General features: G+C 41.0%; 2 protein-coding genes across 5 annotated transcripts; one reads left to right on the forward strand and one right to left on the reverse strand.

The window, feature by feature from the left end:
- Positions 1 to 1,174: 1,174 nt before the first annotated feature.
- Positions 1,175 to 7,452, reverse strand: hsp90b1 (heat shock protein 90, beta (grp94), member 1). The gene is made up of 18 exons (XM_072673017.1): positions 7,309 to 7,452; positions 6,238 to 6,340; positions 5,819 to 5,960; positions 5,591 to 5,707; positions 5,047 to 5,378; positions 4,839 to 4,950; positions 4,618 to 4,743; positions 4,282 to 4,398; positions 4,044 to 4,181; positions 3,860 to 3,937; positions 3,706 to 3,771; positions 3,331 to 3,600; positions 2,798 to 3,043; positions 2,532 to 2,668; positions 2,022 to 2,100; positions 1,762 to 1,917; positions 1,585 to 1,668; positions 1,175 to 1,484 (listed from the first exon to the last, which is right to left on the reverse strand). Exons 1-18 carry the CDS (start codon positions 7,355 to 7,357, stop codon positions 1,458 to 1,460), a joined length of 2,379 nt encoding a protein of 792 aa, XP_072529118.1. The 5' UTR covers positions 7,358 to 7,452; the 3' UTR covers positions 1,175 to 1,457.
- A 346-nt stretch (positions 7,453 to 7,798) lies between these two features.
- Positions 7,799 to 22,254, forward strand: LOC140550119 (tetratricopeptide repeat protein 41-like). 4 transcript variants are annotated; one of them, XM_072673945.1, is made up of 18 exons: positions 7,832 to 7,906; positions 8,080 to 8,833; positions 10,348 to 10,448; positions 10,621 to 10,798; positions 11,696 to 11,907; positions 12,325 to 12,488; positions 12,754 to 13,222; positions 14,082 to 14,336; positions 14,612 to 14,783; positions 16,124 to 16,257; positions 17,244 to 17,315; positions 17,409 to 17,536; positions 18,451 to 18,634; positions 18,791 to 18,941; positions 19,833 to 19,985; positions 20,526 to 20,662; positions 21,347 to 21,470; positions 21,839 to 22,254. In XM_072673945.1, exons 2-18 carry the CDS (start codon positions 8,118 to 8,120, stop codon positions 22,251 to 22,253), a joined length of 3,765 nt encoding a protein of 1,254 aa, XP_072530046.1. In that variant the 5' UTR covers positions 7,832 to 7,906; positions 8,080 to 8,117; the 3' UTR covers position 22,254. The 4 variants fall into 4 exon arrangements, with proteins under 4 accessions (XP_072530043.1, XP_072530046.1, XP_072530044.1 ...); XM_072673943.1 differs by lacking the exon at positions 21,347 to 21,470 and having other exon boundaries at positions 21,839 to 21,923; XM_072673942.1 differs by having other exon boundaries at positions 7,799 to 7,878; positions 20,526 to 21,932.
- Positions 22,255 to 22,450: the final 196 nt, after the last annotated feature.

Consider the following 22,450-nt stretch of genomic DNA (forward strand, 5'->3'; position numbering starts at 1 on the left):
CCAGACATGTCTCAGAACAACATGTTAAAACAGTCTTTGTGCCACTTATCTTTTAGCGCGTTATGGAAGTCCGTGCTAATCTTGATTCAGACCCTTAATTTAAAACCTCTGACTCCAATACAGAGACACTGCAAGGAGGCTTTCATTTGGCATAACAGAGTTAAAAGGCAGAACAGAACATTGCACCCTTTCAGTCATGAACATCTGCCAGTGACATGAAGTGTTAGCCCTTCTGACTTAGCTGATAGAGTTCAGCGAGTTCAGAGTTTGGAGATCAGCGCTCAGCACAGGATCTGAAATTCATGGACAATATGAGTAGAAATCGAATGCTTGCAAATGAAAATTTGGTGAAAGAGCATATCGGCATATCACAGCAATAACTCTCAAACCTTTCTTTGCCATAGATCACTCTTCTAAAACCTAAAATAGGGACCAGAACCTGATCAGTCTTTCCTGCAACTGCTTAACTAAAACTATCTGTAATAATATTCATATTCTTTAGATGGGGTCAGTTGATTCACTGGTGCATCTTGCATCAGACATCTCCACAGATTCAGCTGTGGATGTTCAATAAGGTTGCATTTGGTCCAGCAACATGTGAGGAGGGAGATGCTTGACCCTATTCTTATTCAGCAGATGTATTAGGCAGCAATTATTAAATACTTGCAGCTCTTAGAGAAGAGCTAAGACATGAGGAAAACATGCAAAGACAGTGCTGGGGCAGTGGTGACTGTGATTAGAGCTCTAGACTATTAATGACAAGGTTGTGGGTTTGAAATCCGGCCCTTGAACAAGGCCCTTCACCCTCTCTGCTCCCCGGGCACTGCGGCAATGGCTGCCCACTTCTCCAGGTGCGTGTGCTTACAGCTCACTGTCCACTGTGTGTGTATGTATGCATGTGTATATATGCATGCATGTATATATATATATATATATATATATATATATATATATATATATATATATATATATATATATATATATATATATATATATATATATATATATATATATATATATATATATATATATGCGCGCGCATGTTTTTCATTGCACGGTTGGGATAAAAGTGAAAGCCAGAATACATCTGTGGCTGCCAAAAATGGTAAACATGGTCATCTTGACATAAGGATGTACTCTGAAAATACTCAACAGAACAAAGCAAGACACGCAGTCCCTTTATGGAAACATTTAATGGTTCAACGTGACAGAACTCCATAACCGGGTCAGTTAAATATTAACAAATTTACAGTCATGAGGAATGTTTAAAAAAAAAAAAAAAAAAAAAAATTCCAAACACAAAAGCAGCTCCTTATAAAAAAACCACCCAGCCCTAATCCCAGTCACACCCCCTCTAAAGCCCACCCCAGCAGAGAGAAAGAATAGGCCTTGGTGGATCTAGCCTTCACTCTGTCTCCCAGTTCAAACCCTTAAACCTTCTCCTGCTTGCAGATGTTTCACAGTTCGTCTTTGTCTGTGGTCTCCTGAAACACAAAAGGGAAAAGGGACATACACAGATGAGTGCAAAATGTAATTTGATGAAATGACAGTGTTACAGCCCTGCTACTGCACAGCAAAACTCACCGTTTCTTCCGTCTCCTCTTCTGCCTGAGGTTCTTCCTCATCCTCTGCTGGTTCCTCGGGCTCCTCCTCTGGCTCCTCCTCAACCTGTGTGTGGATTTTAAACAGGAGTACAAAAGTTCAGGCATACCAAATACCCTAAGCATTTGCTTAAACAAGTATGCATGAGGTTGTACGCACCTGTTCTTCGAGGTCGACGTTCAAGCTAAGTCTGAGCATGCGTTCTATCCTGTCGCCATAGGCTTTGGTGTCGCTCAGCTGATACCCAGAGCGCAAAGTGGCTGTCTCAAACAAGACCACTGCCAGATCTGAAGCAGTCTGGTCTTCTGCGTTATCCTGTAGGTAAACACACAGGAATGAATGCACAAGAGTAAAACCTGGAAGTATGATAATCCTAAAAATTAACTGCTTATCACATCACAGAAAGCAGTCCAACTCACAGTCACTCTTTTCAGCATCTCTTTAATGAGGGGGTGCTTAGGGTTGATTTCTAAAGTCTTCTTTTGACTTGCATAATAACTGGGGGAAGAAAAATGAAAATCAGCAAGAAATTGAAGATCAGATAAGAAAGTGAAAATCAGATAATGTATCACTATCTAGCTTTAACAATATTTTGTAAGTAGGAATGCACAGATTTCGGAATTGTAAGCCAATGTAAATCCGTTTTTCTGCATTATCAAAATATGGAAATTGGGACTACAGCTACTAGTGTTAAGGTAATAACATGTAATAAATCTCGGGTCGCAAATGCATTAATTTTAACAAAACATCCACATTTTACCATAGCAATGCAGTTATCTAAACACAAAGCATTTATTATACTCTGGAAAAGCAAATCTAAACCGCTAACACCAAGTGACCATCTACCATTACTGAGGATTCCAAGATCACTATGCATCCCCCATTTGTAATCATGTTAATTTTTCTTTTTAATTAATAAATATACTTACTTTGTGGAAATGTCCTTTCCTGTCTGATAGGCTTGAGCCTTCATGATCCTTTCCATGTTTCCAGACCAACCATACTGACTGGCCACCAGTGCACATGGAGAATTGGTTAGCCTCTGGGACAGCACTGCCTTCTCAATCTACACCAGGATGACATTAGTTATTTCTCTTATTTCCATTCACTCTAAAAACCAGTTCACATAGAATTACAACCCAGAAACAGTTACAGTCAACACAATTTGTTCTTTAGTCCATCTTCAGGGCCTTACTTTGTCTTTCAGGGCATTTTCCTTCATCCAGGTGGTCAGGGGTTCAAACTCCTTCTCCAGAGCTTCCCTCTTCTCCTTGGCCTTGTCGCTCTCATCAAACTTCACACCCTCCTTGGCAACATTCTGGAAGCGCTTGCCATCAAACTCTGGCAGAGCCTGGATGCAGTACTCGTCCACAGGCTCAGTCAGGTAGATGACCTCATAACCCTTTTTCAGCAGCTTCTCCACAAAGGGAGAGGACTCAGCCTAGAACACCAAACAAGTCATTGATATGTGCGCAGAACTGAGAGTACACCAAAGCCAAGGTTCCCTAAATGCCAGTCCTGTGAACCCCACGCTCAGCACAAGTGTTTTCCTTCATCTAGCACATCAGAACCTCCTCAGGTACTGAGACTGGTTACCCAGGACTACGATTAGGGAAGTTAAATGATCAGTCTAGACGGAGTGACCCTGAAAGACCCAGTGAGATTGTAATATACCCAATTTTAGACCACCCTCTTTTGCTAACCAAGCTGTACCATCAGTCCCCTCACCTCCTTTCTGCTGGTTCCAGCCATGAAGTAGATCTTATCCTGCTTCTCCTTCATCCTCTCCACATAATGTTCCAGGCTGGACAGTGCAGTTTCACTGTGGGAGGTCTGGAAGCGCAGCAGCTTAGCCAGACGGGTCCTGTTGGAGTGGTCCTCAATCACACCCAGCTTGATGTTGGTTCCAAACTCCTTCCAGAACTTGTCATCATACTGCTCCTCTGCAATTTTCTTGATCATGTCCAGGGTCTTGCGTACCAGTTTCTTGCGGATAACCTGAGAATAATGAATACGCACAATTTACAGCAGGCCATTGAATACAATAGGGTTAAATTCAATTGAGCATCTGCAGGATTTGCAGAGCCAGTCATAAGGGCCTACCTTCAGAAGTTTATGTTGCTGCAGAGTCTCTCTGGACACATTCAGGGGGAGATCGTCAGAGTCCACCTGACAGAGATCAAATTTAGCTTAACCCAAAGGGCCTAATAAGTTTAAGCACTTGTAGGATTATGCAGAGACAGGCTACAGCACTTACCACTCCCTTGATGAAGTTCAGATATTTGGGCATCATATCATGGAAGTCATCAGTGATGAAGACTCTACGTACAAACAGCTATAACAGAGAAAATTGTAAGTTACTCAGATGAACGGAACACAACAGTTCTTAATATTCTTTCCTCCAAATACAGACTGCAATTTAGGTCAACATCACATGATACCTTGATGAAGTCGTTCTTCTTGGACCCATACTCATCAAACAGGCCCCTGGGAGCACTGGCAGGGACAAAGAGGATGGACTTGAAGGTAACCTCTCCTTCAGCAGTGAAATGGATATGGCTCAAAGGTTCCTCAGTGTCCTGTATAACAAAAGGGCACGAGTCAGACCATCTTAAAAATGCCATAATCTGTTTAAAGCATCGTGTGCCATGTTAAATTCACTGGCCATGTGAGACACACCCTTGAAAAGGTCTTGTAGAATGCTTTGTACTCATCCTCCTCCACCTCCTTAGCAGGCCTCTGCCAAATGGGCTTGATGTCGTTCATCAGTTCCCAGTCCCACACAGTCTTCTCCACCTTAAGAGAATAAGAGCAGTTCCATAAATCTCAAGATTACAACATCAAAGCCTGTATTCACAAAGCTTCTCAAAGTAGGAATGTTCACTTAGGATTCCTCTTTTATGACATTACTGACAAACAGATCCTAGATCAACATTTCTACTATAAAAAAAGCTTTGAATGAATGAGCCCCAATACAACTAGCATTTAGATGTCAGACACCGGTGAAGGGTTTACCTTCTTGGTCTTGGGTTTGTCCTTCTCCTCCTCCTCTTCCTCCACCTCAGCCTCTTCCTCAGTTGTGTCCTTGTCTGCCTCTGGTTCTGCTTCCTCTTCATCTATGGGCTCCTCAACTGTCTCAGTCTGATGAAGAAAAGCAGCTGTAAGCTTACAGGTCATTGGGAGAATATTACTATTCAAGCTTATATTATATTTGCCTTAATCACAGCATATCTGACCTTGCTGCTCCACACATAGATGGGGAAGTTGATGAACTGCGAGTACTTCCTCACAAGATTCTTGATGGTCTCCAGCTCAAGGTAGTCTGAGGCTTCTTCTTTCAGGACCAGACTAAAAAGTATTTAAGCACAAGGAATGCTTTAGTTTTAGCAAGAGTAATATTTAGTTTACAGATGTTTAAAAATGACCAGTGGACAAATAGCTTACGTGATTGTGGTTCCTCTGCCCAGAGTGTTGCCACGTGGGTCCTCGATAACCGAAAACTCGTTTGAGTCAGACTCCCAGATGTGCTGTGTGCCGTTGTTGTGCTTGGATGTGACAATGACCTTGTCGGCAACCAGGAAAGCAGAGTAGAAGCCCACACCAAACTGGCCAATAAGCTCAGAGGTGGACTGGCCCTCTGACTGCATCTCTGTCATCTTGTTAAGGAACTCACTGGTGCCAGACTTGGCAATGGTGCCCAGGTTCTTCACCAGCTCCTCCTTGGTCATGCCAATACCAGTGTCCGTGACGTGAAGCATATTCTTCTCCTTGTCCGCCTGGGAGAGAGAGAAAAATCGTGGTTAATTCCCCCGCATGCTACAAACTAACTGGTAGAGGAGTGTCAGTGGCTTCATGCATGCACTCATTTACAATGCAAATGTAAGGCCCAAATCTGCTCTCTCACTTTCAGGTTTCCATTCGTACATCCTTATGGTAGTCTAAAGCAGTCATGAGAACTGGATTATTAGTGCACTAGTTTCAAACAAACCTTGATCTTAACGGTCAACTCCTCATTTCCAGCGAGTGCATCATCGTTGGTCAGGGATAGCAACCTGATCTTATCCAGGGCATCGGATGCATTTGAGATCAGTTCCCTCAAAAAGATCTTTAGGGGAAAAGAAACACAGAAGAGTAAGTAATGACGAGCAACTTGCAGAAGCCACACAACCACCATTGAAGGCTTGGCTCAACAGTAAAGACAAGCAGGATGGCTCACCTCCTTGTTCTTGTACAGAGAGTTGATGATCAGCTTCATCATTCGGTTTACTTCCGCCTGGAAGGCATGTTTTTCAGATTTTTCCCGGATTTCCTTAATTTGTGCTGCATTCAGTCCATCTAGCTGAATGGCCTCTTCCTCCCTAAAGAAACACAGAATCTAATTAGGAGACTGAGCAAACTCAAAGTTAATGCATCATCAGGACATACAGATACAATTAAACAGGTTTAAATGCCCAAGTGTGGTGTAAAGCCTTAAAAAAGGTAACTTAAATGGTTGAATATAATAAAAAATAGAAAAAGCCAAAGACGAATGGTTAAGTCTTTGGGAAGAGGGGTTAAAGGAACATTGCTCTTACACTGTCAATTCAACTGAGATGTTTTATCACTAATCAAATTTCAAAAGTCCAAACCACAAACCTCTGAACAACTTCATCATCTGTCCGAGATCCATCTCTGCTTTTGCCCAGATCATCCTCAACTGTGCCATCAACGTCAATTTCATCCTCTGCCTTAACAGATGCTATAACAAAACAGGAGAACAACAACAAAACAAAAATTATAAAAATGAATGCAAGAGGTTTCAGGAGCATAAGGCAGAGCCAAAGCCACCACATCAAGCTAATGCTGGTCAGTGGTTAACACCTAAAGCACCACTGGTTAAATGTCAAATGCTGTAGGTATAAAATTAGCTAGCTAAATTACTTACAGCTCTATGCATTAATAGAAGCATGAGGGAGTAATGAACTGTTTTGCAAGCATCAGAACCAGTCAGTCAGTGTAAAGCTTTGGTAGGTACTTGCTTCTACGTGTGAAATCTGCTGTCCATCCTCCAACTGATGAAAACCTGAAGGAGTTTTCAGGCCAGGGAAGACAGAAGTGGCCCTGAAGCACTAACTGATGTGAAGTTAGCTAGCTGGACCCCTTTAACTGTAAGCTAGGCCACGATGCATCTGAGGTAGCTAACGTCGCTAGCGTTAGGATAATGGTCTCCCCACTTCTCTTCCTTGTATTTTCAGACCAGCTAGCACTAGCTAGCTAACGAAGCACATTTCTAGCGAAGCCGCTGGGTGGCTGGCTAGTAAACTTGTAAACAACATTTATGGTATATTTAAAGCTAATATTACACACTTGCTTGAATAACAGTGGGGATAACAGCTTGGGATGCACACCTCTAGCCAGCCAGCCAGCATTTCTGAGGAAACTTCCAGAAGCACATGCAGGTCAGCTCATTCTGCACCCATCGTTTCCTCAAGCTACAGAGCTAGCTTAAGCCATTCCCTTCAGAAAGCGAGCCTCTCCGACATAACCTCTAGCTATATTAATATTAACACGCAAATAATAACGTGAGCTAACTAAAATTAAACGGCCGCAGTTACCGTCAGTGCTGAACCTGCACTAAGCTTTCTCAAGTTCAAGGCGTAGCTTCTACCACACTGCTGATATCATGCTAGCTACGTCCAGCAACGCCAATATTAAGACCATACTTACTGAAGACAAGCAGGGCACAGACGAGCCCTATAATCCATAACCGCTTCATTCTGGAAACTAACCAATTTGAAGCAGACTACACTTATAGATAAGGGCTTCTCCGACCCACGCTACACACTCCAGCTGCCCGGTGAGCTCCTGGGTTGTGGAGGCAGAAAGGGAGAAGACGGCTTTATGAGAGTCTTGGTTTGGAGGAGGTGACCGGGTGAAGCCGACCAATCGCAGCTCCCCACGCACACCTCGCCACCAATCACAGAACGATCCGCGGCCAGTTGCGACCAATCGCTGCTTTACATGTCCGATTTCACACGGCCAAATCGTGGCTGCCCTGGATTGGCTCGGTGAGGTGTCATGTAAGCGATGCTGCTCGTTTCGTGCCGTTTCACCGCTGATCCGGAGTCAGGATCAGTGTGTTGGTTTAACTGTGGGGGCCGACGCAAGCAGCTGATCTCAAATCAGCTTTATTTCTTCTTAAATCTTGCCTTCGCTTGGTTCAGGCACATATGGGTTAGTCGTGCGTTTACCTTAACAACCAGCGGTTGCCATGAATCTCATTGAAGATCTGCGCAGGTTAACGCTTGGCTGTGTTATTAATACAGTACGATCTAGTTTCTTTACAATCAGGAGATTTCAGCTATCTATATTTTGGTGGAGAGAAGTTATTTTTAGCAAATTTCCTAGCCGATGTATTTATATTCCTTCCTGATGTATTTATAATGAAATGATGCTGGTAGGGTTTGTTATTTATACTGCACCTTTCTGTCTCCACAGGAAGCTCACACTAACTATATTAATCTGAAGCTGAAGGGATGCAAAAAGGGGATCTCCCAGCTGGTAAAGGCATAACATCAAGATGTGGCTCTGCCCCTCACTTGGCACCTCCACTGCAGCCATACCTCTGTTATGTCCCTGGTGACCTCCAGCAGGAGTTGGCCTTCCTCAGAGCACATGTTTTCCCTCATCTGGACTCTCTTTGTCAGACCAGAGGTTCATGCTTCAGACCTGTAGACATCCAGCAGACACAAAACCATGAAGACGACAGTCAGAGAGGTCACAACCTCTGGCCACACCAAGACAACTCCGCTCACTTCCAGCACTTAAAGATCAGCTTGGATCTTATTAGCTCTTCCTCATCATTCTTCTGTCTTCTTGGCCAACGCTATGGCTGTTTTCTTCCGGAAAGTACATCCCACAAGATGCATCCACTGGAAGAGCCAGAAAGAGAACCAATCCTCTTATCTGAGATGGAGCGGAATCTGCATGAAGCTGTGCGAGGTGGCTACCCTTGGGTCATGGAAGAAAAACATCGGACGTGTAGCTTGGCTGAGCTGGAGATCACCCAGGCGGCCTTCATGGGGAAAACAATGCGCTGTTTCTTCTATTTTAAAGACCACACTACTCAGGGTGATGAGGACGATGAGGACGGTACACTGTATCCGAGGGCCCTGTCTTGTCAGAGGCAGTACGAGAGGCAGCGGGTGTGGAATCTGAAGAGCTGGGTCATAAACACCTGCCATCCTGTCAGGTCTGAGTAAAGAGAGTTGAATAAGAGTAACTCTTGTATCTCAGTGGAATAGCTGGCTTCCTTATAGAGAACCAGAACAAATAGTATTGAACCCAGGCCTGTGCTTAAAGGGTATTTTCACCAAAAGTCTTTCTTCAAGTAGTTTGATTTGAAAAAGTCATCATTGTAGAGAATCCTGATGAGTGGTGGTGATAGGATATCCAAAACGTTTAATGTCACTAAAAGCTTTATATCAAGTAATTATTGTACAAAATGGTTACTTGTAGTCTACATTGGTGTATAATTTGTTATGAGAAGGTATTGGCCTAAAATGTATTATTTAAAAGGCATTTATGGTGGAGTGCTACATGCAAGGTATTCTAGGGCAAACTGGAATCCAAGGGAACCCTGATTTTTTAGGTTTCCCACTAGTTTACCATTATCAATACTACCTATTAAACCCATGAATAGGTTCACTAGATATAATGAACCAGTAATGTTCTGAATGTGTGCCGTTGCTTTTCATCACAACGTTATTAGAACATTTCTTACACACAGTTCGTAGTAAGACAACGTTATGAAAACATCTTTTTTTAACTTTCCCAAAACTAGAAATATAATATTTAAATAAATAAAATAATAAAATAAAAATATTGCTAAAACTGATGCATAAGTACACTGACATCACACTGAAAAATAATAATTAATGCATGTGTCATAAAATGTTACATCCAAAATGTAGTAATTGGAGCATTTATTTAAACACAGAACTGAACATTTTCTAAATTTACACTGATAATAAAAACTTTTAAATCATGAACTTTTAAACATTTGCTTACCAAAAGTGAAAAGCCTGTTTTTATTTGTGAGAATAAACTAATAAACACATTAAAGTTAAATTAAAACCTTCTATGAACTTAACTTAAGTAAACTTGATTAATAGACTGAGTGTTCAAAGAACAAAAATTGTAATGATTAGAAAGTTCACGTAATGCTCTACTAACTGAAAAATTCTAGCTGGGAAATGTAAGTAAGTTTTATTACAATAAACCATTATACATTAAAACACTCTGAACATGACATCTAAACTATTTATAGATTTTGTAGAAATGTTGAAATAGATAGAATTCCTTCATGGAATGTGTAACCAGTGAATTTGATGCTTTTATATGAATTCTAATCATAAATGTAAAACAAAATGCTATGCTAACAGTTACAACTTTTTTTTATTTTTTTTAACCATGGTGTTTGGTAATTTAATTGAGCCAATATTACTGTAACAAAGTATAAGATTAGTCATTATTAATGGGTAGTCTTTGTAAAGACACATATCAGTGCCCATAACCTTCAGACATAAGCCCTACAACAAGATCACTGGGTCTTTAACCATAAATGTAAATAATGCTAACCAACGTTATTAGCTTGATGTCCGCACTTGGAGCCCTGATATGCTAATATTGCTAATGACTAAAATAGCTGTTGGCTTTATGCAAGGCCTAATGCTAACCTTTCTGATAACTACTTCTGTGGCACAGATTCTTCAGAAGCTTACAGGATCTAGAAGAGCTGGTGAGAAAAGACTGGAAAGGCATCATAGATCAGTTTCACCAAATTCCAGAGCAGCGCTCCCTCTCAGGTCAGACATGTCAACATTGCTTTGCATTTTCCATCAAATACACATGACTCTGACACTGCTTATCATGTCAGCAAATATTGAAATTATATTTTTAGACCAGTGGACATACAAAGTGCTGTTTAGATAAAGCAGACGTTTTAATATGACCTGTTTGTGTGATTTCCTTTCACAGGTTGTCAGGATTCAGTTGAGGTTTTGTGCCAGGAAAGCTCTATTCAGGCACTGTGTCATGTGTTTGTACCTTCAAAGCAAACCGCAGAGGTGCTGGACCTTCTCAACACATTTGTCTTTCCTATAACACAACAGGCAAAGTCCAAACCACGTTCAGATGACGCAGTTCAGTTAATTAGGTGAGATGATGGATTTACTAATGCATTTTAACTACACTCAAAAAACAAAGGTGCTAGAATAGAAGAACCACTTTTGGTTCAGTAAAGAACCCTTTTTATCATAGAGATGTGACCTCTAAATTGATAAAGAACCTTTGCATCAGAAGAAAGTTTTGGGGTCTTTAAAAAGTTCTTCACACTCTCACATCTCTACGACAAACATGGTTCTTTATGGGACCAAAAGTGGTTCTTCTATGGCATCACTCAAAGAACTGTTTGAGGCACCTTTATTTTTAAGAGTGTGGGGGTGTACTCGTAAAGGGGTCACGGTACAGGGGTCACGGTTCGGTGCACACAGTGGGGTGTGTGCCACCCGGAACCCAAGCTGTAAGCCCTTGGATTTGCATGAGATTGTGGAAAATGTAGTGGTTTAGGAGTACTGCTATTGTACGACTGAAAATTATTTCACCACCTTAAGTCCTTTAGGTGGACAATGCAAATATTTACATATTTCTCCTGTTGTACTGTACTCATAACAAACCGTGATGTCCAAATCGTGGTGTGAATCAAACCTTGTGACCTTTGAGTATTGTTACCCCTTTAATTTCAGCACACAGTTTTGTAGTTAGTGGCAGTTCAGTGTTTTTACAGTATGCCCTCTTCTTGCAGAGTGTAGGCATGTAATGCTCACATGTGAGTGTGTATTTAAGCATTTATAGGTAACAGTAAACAGCGGTTGTTAGCTTTATAAGAGAAACAATAATCTTAACTTTTATGTACATTAATGTAAATCGCATTTTAGACCATTTCTACTAATCTATTTGTAGTTTGTGAACTGAAAAAATGAAGCTCCAAGGGCTTTGATATGGTAGTCACAGGTCCTTTTTTCATGTTTGCCTTATCTTCATTCTCTAACAGTGATAAAAGAGTACCAGAGAAGTCTATTCTGTTGCTCAGTGGTGAAAGGGGTTGTGGGAAGTCGTCTCTGGTCGTTTGGTGGCTCCAGAACTTCAGGAAGCGAAAGCCCAAAGTTCCAGTCATCCCATATATTTGTGGGACCAGCGTATCCAACAAAGACATCAGGTCAATGCTAAGGCAGTGCACTGCTGAGCTTCGCAAAAAGTTCTATGGTAAGCAGCCTTGTGGACAGCATACATCAAACAAGCACTCTAGTCACTCCTCACTCCTCTGGTGATTAAGAAATCCTGACTGCTAGTTTAGTCACTGGCGTAGAGCTAATAATTGCTCTCTATGTATAAATGCTTGTGGACACCCCTTCTAATGAATGCCTTCGACTACTTTAAGTTGCCCCATTGCTGTCACAGATATGCAAACGCAGTCTCACAGCTTGTCTAGTCCCCGTAGAGAAGTACTGCCAATAGAATAGATATAAAGCCTTTTTTAATTACTTTGATTTTAGTAGAAGCAATGAATGAGGAGGTGTCCCAATACTTTTGTCCATATAGTGCATATATATATATATATATATATATATATATATATATATATATATATATATGAAAAAATAGCTACTGTGTTTTATGAAGGTGACCTGCCTGAGTGGACAGAAGGTTTAGAGGGCCTTGTTGAACCTAGGCCTGTGCTTGCGGAGGTACAGGCCTTCACTGCTGCAGCTCAACTGGGGCCCTGTGTTCTTCTGCTAGACGGGCTTAACCTTCTAACAGACACTCATGGCCTGTCACTGCAGGAGGTAACCATTTCCTCTTATAAAATGCCTTTGATACATCTTTATTCGTATGACAATATTTGTTCCACCTAATGAATAAGTGATATATATGGTAATTATTGTTTGTTCATGCCACACAGCCAACTCAACCCAACCCAACATTAAGATTTACAGTGCTAAACTGGTCTCCAATGTACACTCACCATAGTGAACGTGACCTCTATGTGACTCTTTTATGTAGTCAATGCTAATAATATGAGCCTTTCAAGCAGTTCTTTGTTTATTACAGATGAAGGAACTGAGATGGTTGCCAGATGCTCTACCATCCTCTTGCAAGCTGATAGTCACCACCACCACAAGTGACCTCACTCACAAAAGCCTCACCAGCAGGTCAGACGTTCAGGTCTTCACTTGGCCTGGAATTTCTGATCCCAGCATCCAGTGTAGCATCTTACATCGACACCTAGCCTTACCCTGCAAAGAGCTACCCACCTTTCTCCTGCAGAGAATCATCAGTAGGAAGCTGTGTCGACTCCCGGTCTTCCTTGCTATTCTGGGCAGTGAGCTGCGGACATGTGGGATGCAGAGGGAGGAAGAGGAGGGAAAAGAGCTAATAGAAGAGTATGTGGGGGTGGATTCTGTCTTAGAGTTGTGGGAGAAGGTCATTCATCGATGGGTGAAAGATTACAGTAGACCTGTTGAAGACCCTGCACCTTGCAACAAGAGGCCAGAGGCAAACACTGAAGCAACCAGGCTGGGTATGACCTCTTTTAAGTGTGTTATATCCAGGTGTATCACAGTTCAATTTTCATACAAAAGTTTTATACAATAACTTTTACATATTTAAAGAATGAAGATGGTAACAAAGAAATTTGAGTGGTTTGGGTGATACATTCTAGAGTCTAGAGTAAGAATTGTAAAGGGTAGAGATGATACCAGGTGTCTGAAGATAATAACAGCTTCAAAGCCACCTGCTGCATGGGGAATTTCCATAAATGTTTGAGTAGTTTTAGGGTAAAATTCAGATTTCAGATTTATCATTATTTTACCATTTGCTAGTATGGACCACACCCTGGAAGGCTGTTATGGGGAGACTCAGTAGGCCCTGGGCTAGAGTTTAGGTTGAGTGGGAAGCCGAGCTCCCGCATAGTTGAAGTGAGCTTGGAAAAGAGGAGAGGGGATGGGGTGGAGATGGGTGCAAAGTTCTTCATCATGAAGGTGAAGTTAAAAGCAGAGATTATATATATAGGGCTGAGGAGGAGGAGTTCAGGGTATGGTCCATTTCCCAACATTTTGTTATGTTTAGTAAACTCCACTTATCAATACGTTAGTTACATCCCAACTACTGAATTATGTAGAAATATCAAAAAATACCCTTTGAAGTTCTCTTACCTCAAATATGGTCAACCATCATAGACCGATTTTAATGTTTATAAGGTCTTTGGCAGTGTATAAAGCCATTCTCTCTTTGTAGAATCATTGCTTTAAATGTATTACATCACTTCATTCAGCTTCAGCTAGACCAGAAGCCTCAGAATAACAGAATAACAGACTCTTCTTCATACGGTAGTCGATTGAACACTGACCTCTGCTGTCTCACTGCTCTGATCACTGCAGTTTCCTCTCCTCTGAAGCTGAAAGGATGGGTGTGGGACACGCTTTGCCTGATCCATGTCTCTCGCTCTGGGCTGACTGAGGCAGAGGTATTGGCTCTCCTGGAGGATTTGGGTTACTGTGGTTCTTTGAGAATCCAGACTCTGGAGTGGGCTCGGTTGCGTACTGCACTTGGACCTTGGGTCCGGGAGAAGCCAAATGGCCTTTTGTATTTTAGCCATCAGTCCCTTAGCCAGGCCATTGACCTACTGTTGCTGGGTAAGTGGCAGTCCATCATGCTAATATAGTTGTCTGAGAAAAAAGATCAGTGTTTCTTCTGAAATCGAGGTTATTAATAGGATGTTTGCCCCTCTAAATTAGTGGTCACCAACTCTGTTCATGGAGATCTACTTTCCTGCAGACGTTAGCTTTAACCTTTTAAAGTTATATGGCCTGGAAACCAAAGGAACACTGCAGCATGTGCGATGCAGTTGTCTTTTTTTAAATATCCGCAGTGGTGTTATCTGTGTTCTTCTCTTGTGGTCTGCATTCAGGTGTTGTGGATAAACAAAAAAAACGGAGATACTTCCACTGTATCATTGCCAAGTTCTTTCAAAAGCCCAGTAAGGAACTTTGTGACTGGTTAAGGAAGCTGGAGGAACTGCCCTGGCACCTGGCACAAACTGGATCCTTTAAGGAGCTATATAATATCCTCACTGACCCAGAGTAAGGCTACAGATACTTGTTATTAAATTAATTTCTTTAGACAAGTACATTACCATTGCCAATAGTATAGGAAGATGGAATGTTGTTAGCATTATTCAGATGAGAACTGCCCAGACCTTTCTCTTGGGGGCCTTTTGTTTATGGAAGAGTTTGCAAATTTGTGCAGATTTTTAATCCTAAAGGACTTTACATCTTTGCATGTTGGCTTACACAAAATTGTAAGGATGCTAATAGCAACCCAGAGGAAAAAATGTATAGATATATACATTTTATTTAATAAGGAAAAAATATTCAACACCCTTTCCTTTCCCCTTTAGCAGCAATAACTGCAAACAAACACTTTCTCCAGTTGTTAATTAGCATCTCACAACACCGTGGAGGAATTTTGGCCCAGAACTTCTTTAACTCAGTGACATCTGTAGGCATTCCAGTATGAAGACAAGTTTTGGTGCTGCCACAACATTTCATTAGGGTCTAAGTTAGGATTTTGACTAGGCAATTTTGTTAACCAATATGAGGTAGATTTGCCTTGTGTCCTTCGGATTATTGTCTGGATCTAACTGTGCTTCAGCTCCAGCTCACAGACAGATGACCTGAAATTCTCTTGAATTCTCTTGATTCTCTGACAGCAGAATTCAGTTTCCTGAGTGGTAGCATGGCACCTTGATGCAGCAATGCATCCTTAAACCATCATACAACCACCTTCATACTTCATACTTTGAAAAGCAGTTTCAGGATTTCACCAATACAGAAAGGAGCCCATGGTGGCCAAAATGTTTCACTTTGGATTCAACTGTCCATAACTTATTGTTCCAGGAGGATCATCAAGGTGTTTCTTGACTTTAGCTGAGACAAGAGGTCTGCAGTTCTTTATATGCTGTACTTTGGTTGTTTTTTGCTTATATCAAAGAATCTTCACGAGAATGTCAAGTTAAATGTTATGAGCTGAAGTGCAAGGTTGGTCATGCAACATTCAGAATTTGTAACTTTTACAATGATCTAGTCAAAGTCCTGACCTAAACTCTATTGAAATGCTGTGGCAGGCCCTAAAATTAAAAAACAGTTGCTCAAACGCGTACAAATTTCAGCTGATGCAGTTCTGTAATGTACAGGAATGGTGGCAAACACTTTTTCACAGTATTATGTGTAGTCATTTGCTTCCCTTTTTAAAACATGTAAATCAGACGCAATGGACATAAAGTGTTTTAAACACTACCTTATGACTATATTTGTTACGCACAGGGTGGACAAACAAGTCAGATAAGCTCAGACTACTAAACTCCACACTACATTGATGTTAATCAGCCTATTAAGATAACGTATCACCATATTTTCCATAGAGCTCTGTGTATCCTGTCGAGCTGTGTGAGGCGGTACCCACAGCTAAGGCTTGATCTTGTTCGTTATTGGACGCTTTTGAGCCAGAGAGGATATGACCCCATCTCTTCACTCCAAAAGCTGACTTTACTGAATGGTAACAGAGTCAGAGACAATGTTGACCAGAAATATCACTTGTATTTGAAGTATTTCAAATAAATGACAACCCCTGATGTAGTTTATTGGTTAGGACATGTTTAGTGTTTGCTTTAGGCTTCTTTAGTTTTTTACACTGGTGCTTAGGTAGCTAACAAGTAATGGAATTAAAGCCTGTAGCCCACTAGGTTGGTTAGTACTGTGCAAATATAATTGCCTCCAACTGCATTTTGTTGAAAGTAAATATCACCAATGTTTCTAAAATGTTATTGTAATTCAGTTGTTGAAATGCAAAAACCAAGATATTCAGTGTAGTTTGCTGTGAAACTATGCATAGTAGAGCAACGTACTGACTCCTACAACACAATCACAACAAAAACAAAGGCATTTTTATTTACCATTTATTTACCAAGCCTAGTAACCACACAGTTTATGTGAAATGCTGATCATAGTAAATATACTTTACTATACTATACGTTTCCTTTGGGTGTTCTACAAGTGTTTTTAGCCAGGCAGCATACTTTTAGCCAATGTAAACGTCCATTATTTGTACATTTTAACTCATAGCCCACGTGTGTAACACAGGTTATAAAATGATATATATATATATATATATATATATATATATATATATATATATATATATATATATATATATATATATATATATATCATGTATTTAACAGGCCATCCTCCACTCTACAATGTGTGTAGTTCCTCCCACCTGCAAGATACATCATCCTAGTTTTTAAACCAAAATGTCTTCATCCAGGGATTATTTTGGCACCATTGTAGATGGCAGGTACATTTACACAAGAGATGTAGTGATAGTAGCATTTTCATTTTAGCCAAATTGCCAAAAGCATTAATAAGGTTTTTTGAAGGGATATGAAAATCTGGACTTGCCATGTTAGTATTATTTTGTCCCATTTGTGAAACACTTTTATTGTTGTGACCTCTCTGTCTCACTCTCTCTATATTCTGCAGTATTGTCTTCTGATGTTCTTTTTATGAGAGATGATAAGGAAACGTTCACTACAGAGGTGCAGCCACACACAGGTAAAAGCTGAGCTAAGGAAACGTGTATTACAGATAAACTAAATCACTTTGTCAGTTAATGCTGATGGCACATGCCATTTCTTCTGACCTCAGGTTGTGGTCTGTCAGATCTTGACATTATGGGAAAGTTAGCTCTTCTCTCCTTTGACATCATGCTCTGTTTGGGAAAGACTAAAGAAGCTGAGTGCATACTGTTGCAGGCAGAAACAACCCTTCAACAGGTGAGACGCCCAAATGATGAGGTCATATTCAAGCCTGGTTTTGAGACCCATTGTTTTTAGCTATATTATATACAGACTGATACAAACTGGTGATCAAAGGAAAACCAGTGCTGCCTGCCATCAGCAGCTGGAGGCCGAGAGAGCACAATTTGACTTGCCATCTCTCCCAGGTGAGTAGATGGCTTTCTCTTTCTTCCCACATCACAGGCTGGCACAGGTGTCTGCTAGCCGTTGCATCACAGCTGGGCACCTGACGCTTTCCTCCAGTGTGTTGGTTGCCTGGTGACGTTGCATTGGTGACAGTTTATCAAGTGGCAGTGGCTGCTTGTGCATGTGTCGGAGAAGGCATGTGTCAGCACCCCCCCCTCCCCCTTCCAGTGTCGGGAGCATTACATGTGATGGGGGAAAGTACTAAAGAGTGGGTTGGGTAATTGGCTATCTAAAATAGAAGATGAAGATTGGGTAAAGCATTAAAAGGAAAATAAAAGAAAAGCCTCAATAAACACCTACAGATATTTCTAGGCAAGAGAAATACAGCTAAGCAAAAAAATATCACACCATGCTCTGTGAAATGAGTAAAAAATGAAGGAGGACCAGCTGACCTCAATTTTGGATTAAGATAATAGATAATAAAAAGATCTTCATGTCCTGGAGATCTACACCCTGTAGAGTTTAGGTCCAGCCCTAATGTAGCACACATGGGCCATGTAATGAAGGCTTATAGGGGCTTCTGAATATATATGTCAGGGTGGTAGATCTCCTGGACTTGGAAGAAGCAGCCCTGACATAAAGGAAAGTATCACTGCAAACCAATACAGGGTTATCAGACTGATAAGCTTTATAACATTTGTGAGTACTCACAGAGGTTCCTCTTACTCACTCTTAGGACATCTCTCTTATATGATTCTCTGCAGGCAGATGAGCTGGATGGAGGCAGTGTAAGATCACTGCTTGAAGAGCAGCACATGCTGGCAAAGTTCTATATCTACATGCAGCAGCTAGAGGACGCTGAGGTGTACAGCAACAAAGGCCTTGAGACGGCAGACATCCTCACAGTTTCCAGTTCTGCCTATACAGAAGACATCAGGATGATAAAAGGTAGTAGAAGAATTGTGTAAGTCTGCATAGAAGCATAACTGCGAATATACAGCTTATCTCATGCCTGTGACTGTGACGCTCATTCTTTATGTGTTGCCATTTAGACATTATGGAAGTATGTAGCTCCTTTGTCTTAGTGCTTGTTTCGTTTTTTAGGGCAGTTGCTGTGTTTTCTGTGTCAGCTAGCGCTGGAGAGAGGCCGTTTATGTTCAGTTCCAGGACTTTTGAAGCAAATCAGCAATACTGGCATCAAGTCAATCCATCCATGTGCTGAAGCAGCTGTTAATTTACTGCAAGGCCTACACAAGTAAGTGGTAATATGCTGAAATAGGTCAACTGAAGACTACTTCTAGTAATGAGGACTGACAGTGACACTGTTATGTTGTTGTAAAGTCCAAGTACTACTACTCCAAGTTATAAGCGAGTTATATATTATATAGATATATATATATATTATACGTTTATGGACTTATATTTATATATAAGTCCAAGGTCTAAAAGAAGACCCACACTGAAACCCTCAGCTGAGCGGAGATTGATTGGGATGGTTAGAAACAACCCAAGAACTACCAAGGCACAGGCCTGCCATGAACTGAAAGCTGCTGGAACACCAGTGTCGCTCACTACAATCAAGCAGGTTTACCCTTAGAAAGAATCCCCTGCTACAAAGTCAACAATGTAATTTGCTCCTGACCACATAGACATATTCAGCCTCAAGAACACTGTACCAGACATGGTGGTGATCGCATTTTGGGGTTACAACATGACTGTGACCCCAAACACAGAGTAAATCAGGTTGTAGAATATTGGATACACAAGCTAACATGAAACTTTTGAAATCGCCTTCCCAAAGTCCTGACCTTAACTCTGTTAAAAATATGTGGGCTGTGATGAAAGGTCAGAGTGTGCCAGGAAAGTGCATTGTGCATTAAAATGTGTGTTCTCTGAAGAGGATGCGATTTAGTTTAATTCAAAAAAATCTACATGGGGTTACCCAAACCTTGCCATGCGACTCTATTTCTTGGTTAATATTGAAGTTTTCAATTTTGAAATGTAAAAGATTCTGCTTTTCTCCCAAATTACAACTGATATAATTTATAAGTAAAAAAAAAAGAGTTTTACCAGTGCTCTCAAACATTTGAATCTTTTGGGGATTTATGTTTGTAATTTGTGAGGAATAAATGTTGTCTGTGTGCAGACGGGCTGTTGGTGATCTGAGAGCAGCTGAGAGTTTGGTGCAGGCTGTTTTGGCCAGTAGGAGGCATTGGTATGGCAGCGAACATCCGCTGGTTGCAGCAGTGGAAGAGCAGCTGGCCGACATTTGGACTGACAGCTTCCACATTGACAAAGAGTGAGACATCAAGCAGATTATATAGATCATCGTTTCTTATCCCGCTGCCAGCAACTCATAAAGGGCTGGCTTCGATCAGGCAGCAGGTGTTAGAGCAAGAAGAACATGGAAAAGTGGAGTGCAGTGGAGTTTTTTTCAGGACAGGGACTGGGAAACACTGATCTGATCACAGAAAGAGTTCAGAGAGTTTAGAGTTTTTAGAGAGACTCTTTTTGAAGTGTAGTTATGTGGAGAGAATTCTAAAAGGCATGAAAACAACAGCTATTTACCAATATTTTGGTCTATTTAACCAGAATAAACCTTATTATCTAATTATATTAAAGCATTTTCATATACATTTATTATATATAAACCATTCCAATATAAACCATTCAGAAATGCTTTGGCTGGCAGTGCACATGCCTTCATAAAGGTGCCTATGAATGGAGGTGGCAAGGGTTTGAAAATAACGTTCTTATCAGGTCTGCTGTATGTACGTAGTGGTAGTGTAGCTGTTTGCTGAGTGCTGTAAAGTGACCTTTCTCACTTTTTGTCCTGTAGCTGGACTCAGAGGAAGGCCACTGAACTGTTTCGTCATGCCATCCATGTAAGAGAATCAGTAACTAAGTGCTGGGGGATGACCTCCTTTCTGTCCAAGCCCACACTGCAGGATCTCACAAACACTCTGCTCAAACTTAGTAAGTAAAAAAAGGGCTTTGGGTAAGTGTAGGGCATTTTAACTGGAGTGTCTTCGCTCAGTGGATGTTGGAATATGGGTATTCCTGGATTAGACCAGTTTGATTAAGGTAGAAGCAGCTGTACTTCGAGAGCCGGAAACTTTACTTTTCGCTTTGTGAAATTTTACTCGTTTATGTTGCTTGATGTTTAGATTGCGATTTACTGCAGTAATGTGATGTGGCCTTTATTACATATTACAACCAAACATACACTGAAAAAATAGTCTGGATATTATAATAAACAACATGTATTTCTGATCATGTGGTGGATGTTATTAGTACGTAAACAGTACTGACCCTGTCCATACCATTTTTTCTTTTTTCTTCTGTGGTAGGAAGCCTCTGATATGTGGAGCCAGGAATGATAGATGACAGGGTAAAAGGGGAGGTGACAGGGTGGTGGAGGGTTGTACAGACTTGTCATAGACACATACAAGGTCAAGATGGAATTTATAGGACGTTAGATTAGGGCGAATTAATGGAATTTATTAGGACGTTATTTTTGGTGTTTTATTTTAATCTGGCACTACTACTGCATTTCATCAATGTCAAAATAGCATGATACATAGGCCAGTATTGTGATGCTCTTAATAAACCAATACATTTGTGGACTTTTCATCCACTCACACCCTGTTTTCCCTTCAGGTAAAGTGTTAATGCAGAGCTCCTGCAGGGCAGAAAGGAGAGAGGCTCTGAGTTTACTGCAGAGAGCTACTGACTTGAGTCACCTCCTCGACACCGGGCACTCATTCCACAAACACGTGCAACAGTAAACTTAATCATTGTGTATTATAACACTGGTCTAATCACACTAGTACTGCTAATACATTATTTTTCCATTACGCCAACTGCAGTTAAACAGCCAAGACATGTTTAGTGCTGACAATTCAGGTTTCAGGATGGCTACTACTTTAGTTACGTTTAGCTACGTTAGTTAATTTTAGTTACTTGTGGCCATTCATAACAGTATGCCGTTGTCCTGTTTGATGATTGAGACATGCAGTGCTAACTAATAGGGTTTAAGCTTGCATTGCTTGTTAGTAAGGACATGTCATCACTGATCAGCTGCATTGGGAATAAGGGAGAAACTGTTTTCCTAACTATTCTTTTAATGGCTTTTCTTGTTTGTTCACTCAGTGTCCTAAACACAGATATTGCGGGAGTCAAGACGCCCCTGACTCCCACAGCAGCTTGTTCAACCACTACACTCTTCACTGAATTCCCTCCACTTCATCAATCTTCCCAAAACCCAAACAGGCCTAGACTAACTTCTAGACAATCTGGAAGTGCACCGGTACCTCCGAAGCCTAAGTGGAACCTGGACGAAACCCTAACCAGGCCCCGGACAACCTTTCAGACCACTGTGTTTGGGCCACAGAGTGATATCAGGACACTGGTACCCAGAGCAGGTGTGTGTGGATCCAGGAGGGCCTCATCTCCAGAGAGGTCTGCCAGTAGACCGCTTCCTGTTCGCTGCCATGTGCAAGAAGAAGCAGTGAAAGCACTCAATAGACAGATGGGGACGTCTGTTAACAGAAAATCAACACATTAAGACTGCATGATTTGCACTTGATTTGCTCCTTGTTTATTAACATGCTTGAAAAAAAAAAATTAAATTTAAAAATCTGAATTCAATTGAGTGGTTGTGTATTTGGTCTGGATCAATATATTTGATATTATTCATATTTATATTTATTTATTTAGAAGTACATAGACAAGGATTCTAATGTTTTCTCACTTTATTGTTTC

This window comes from Salminus brasiliensis, chromosome 2, assembly GCF_030463535.1.
Source record: "Salminus brasiliensis chromosome 2, fSalBra1.hap2, whole genome shotgun sequence".
In the NCBI taxonomy this organism is placed as follows: domain Eukaryota; kingdom Metazoa; phylum Chordata; class Actinopteri; order Characiformes; family Bryconidae; genus Salminus; species Salminus brasiliensis.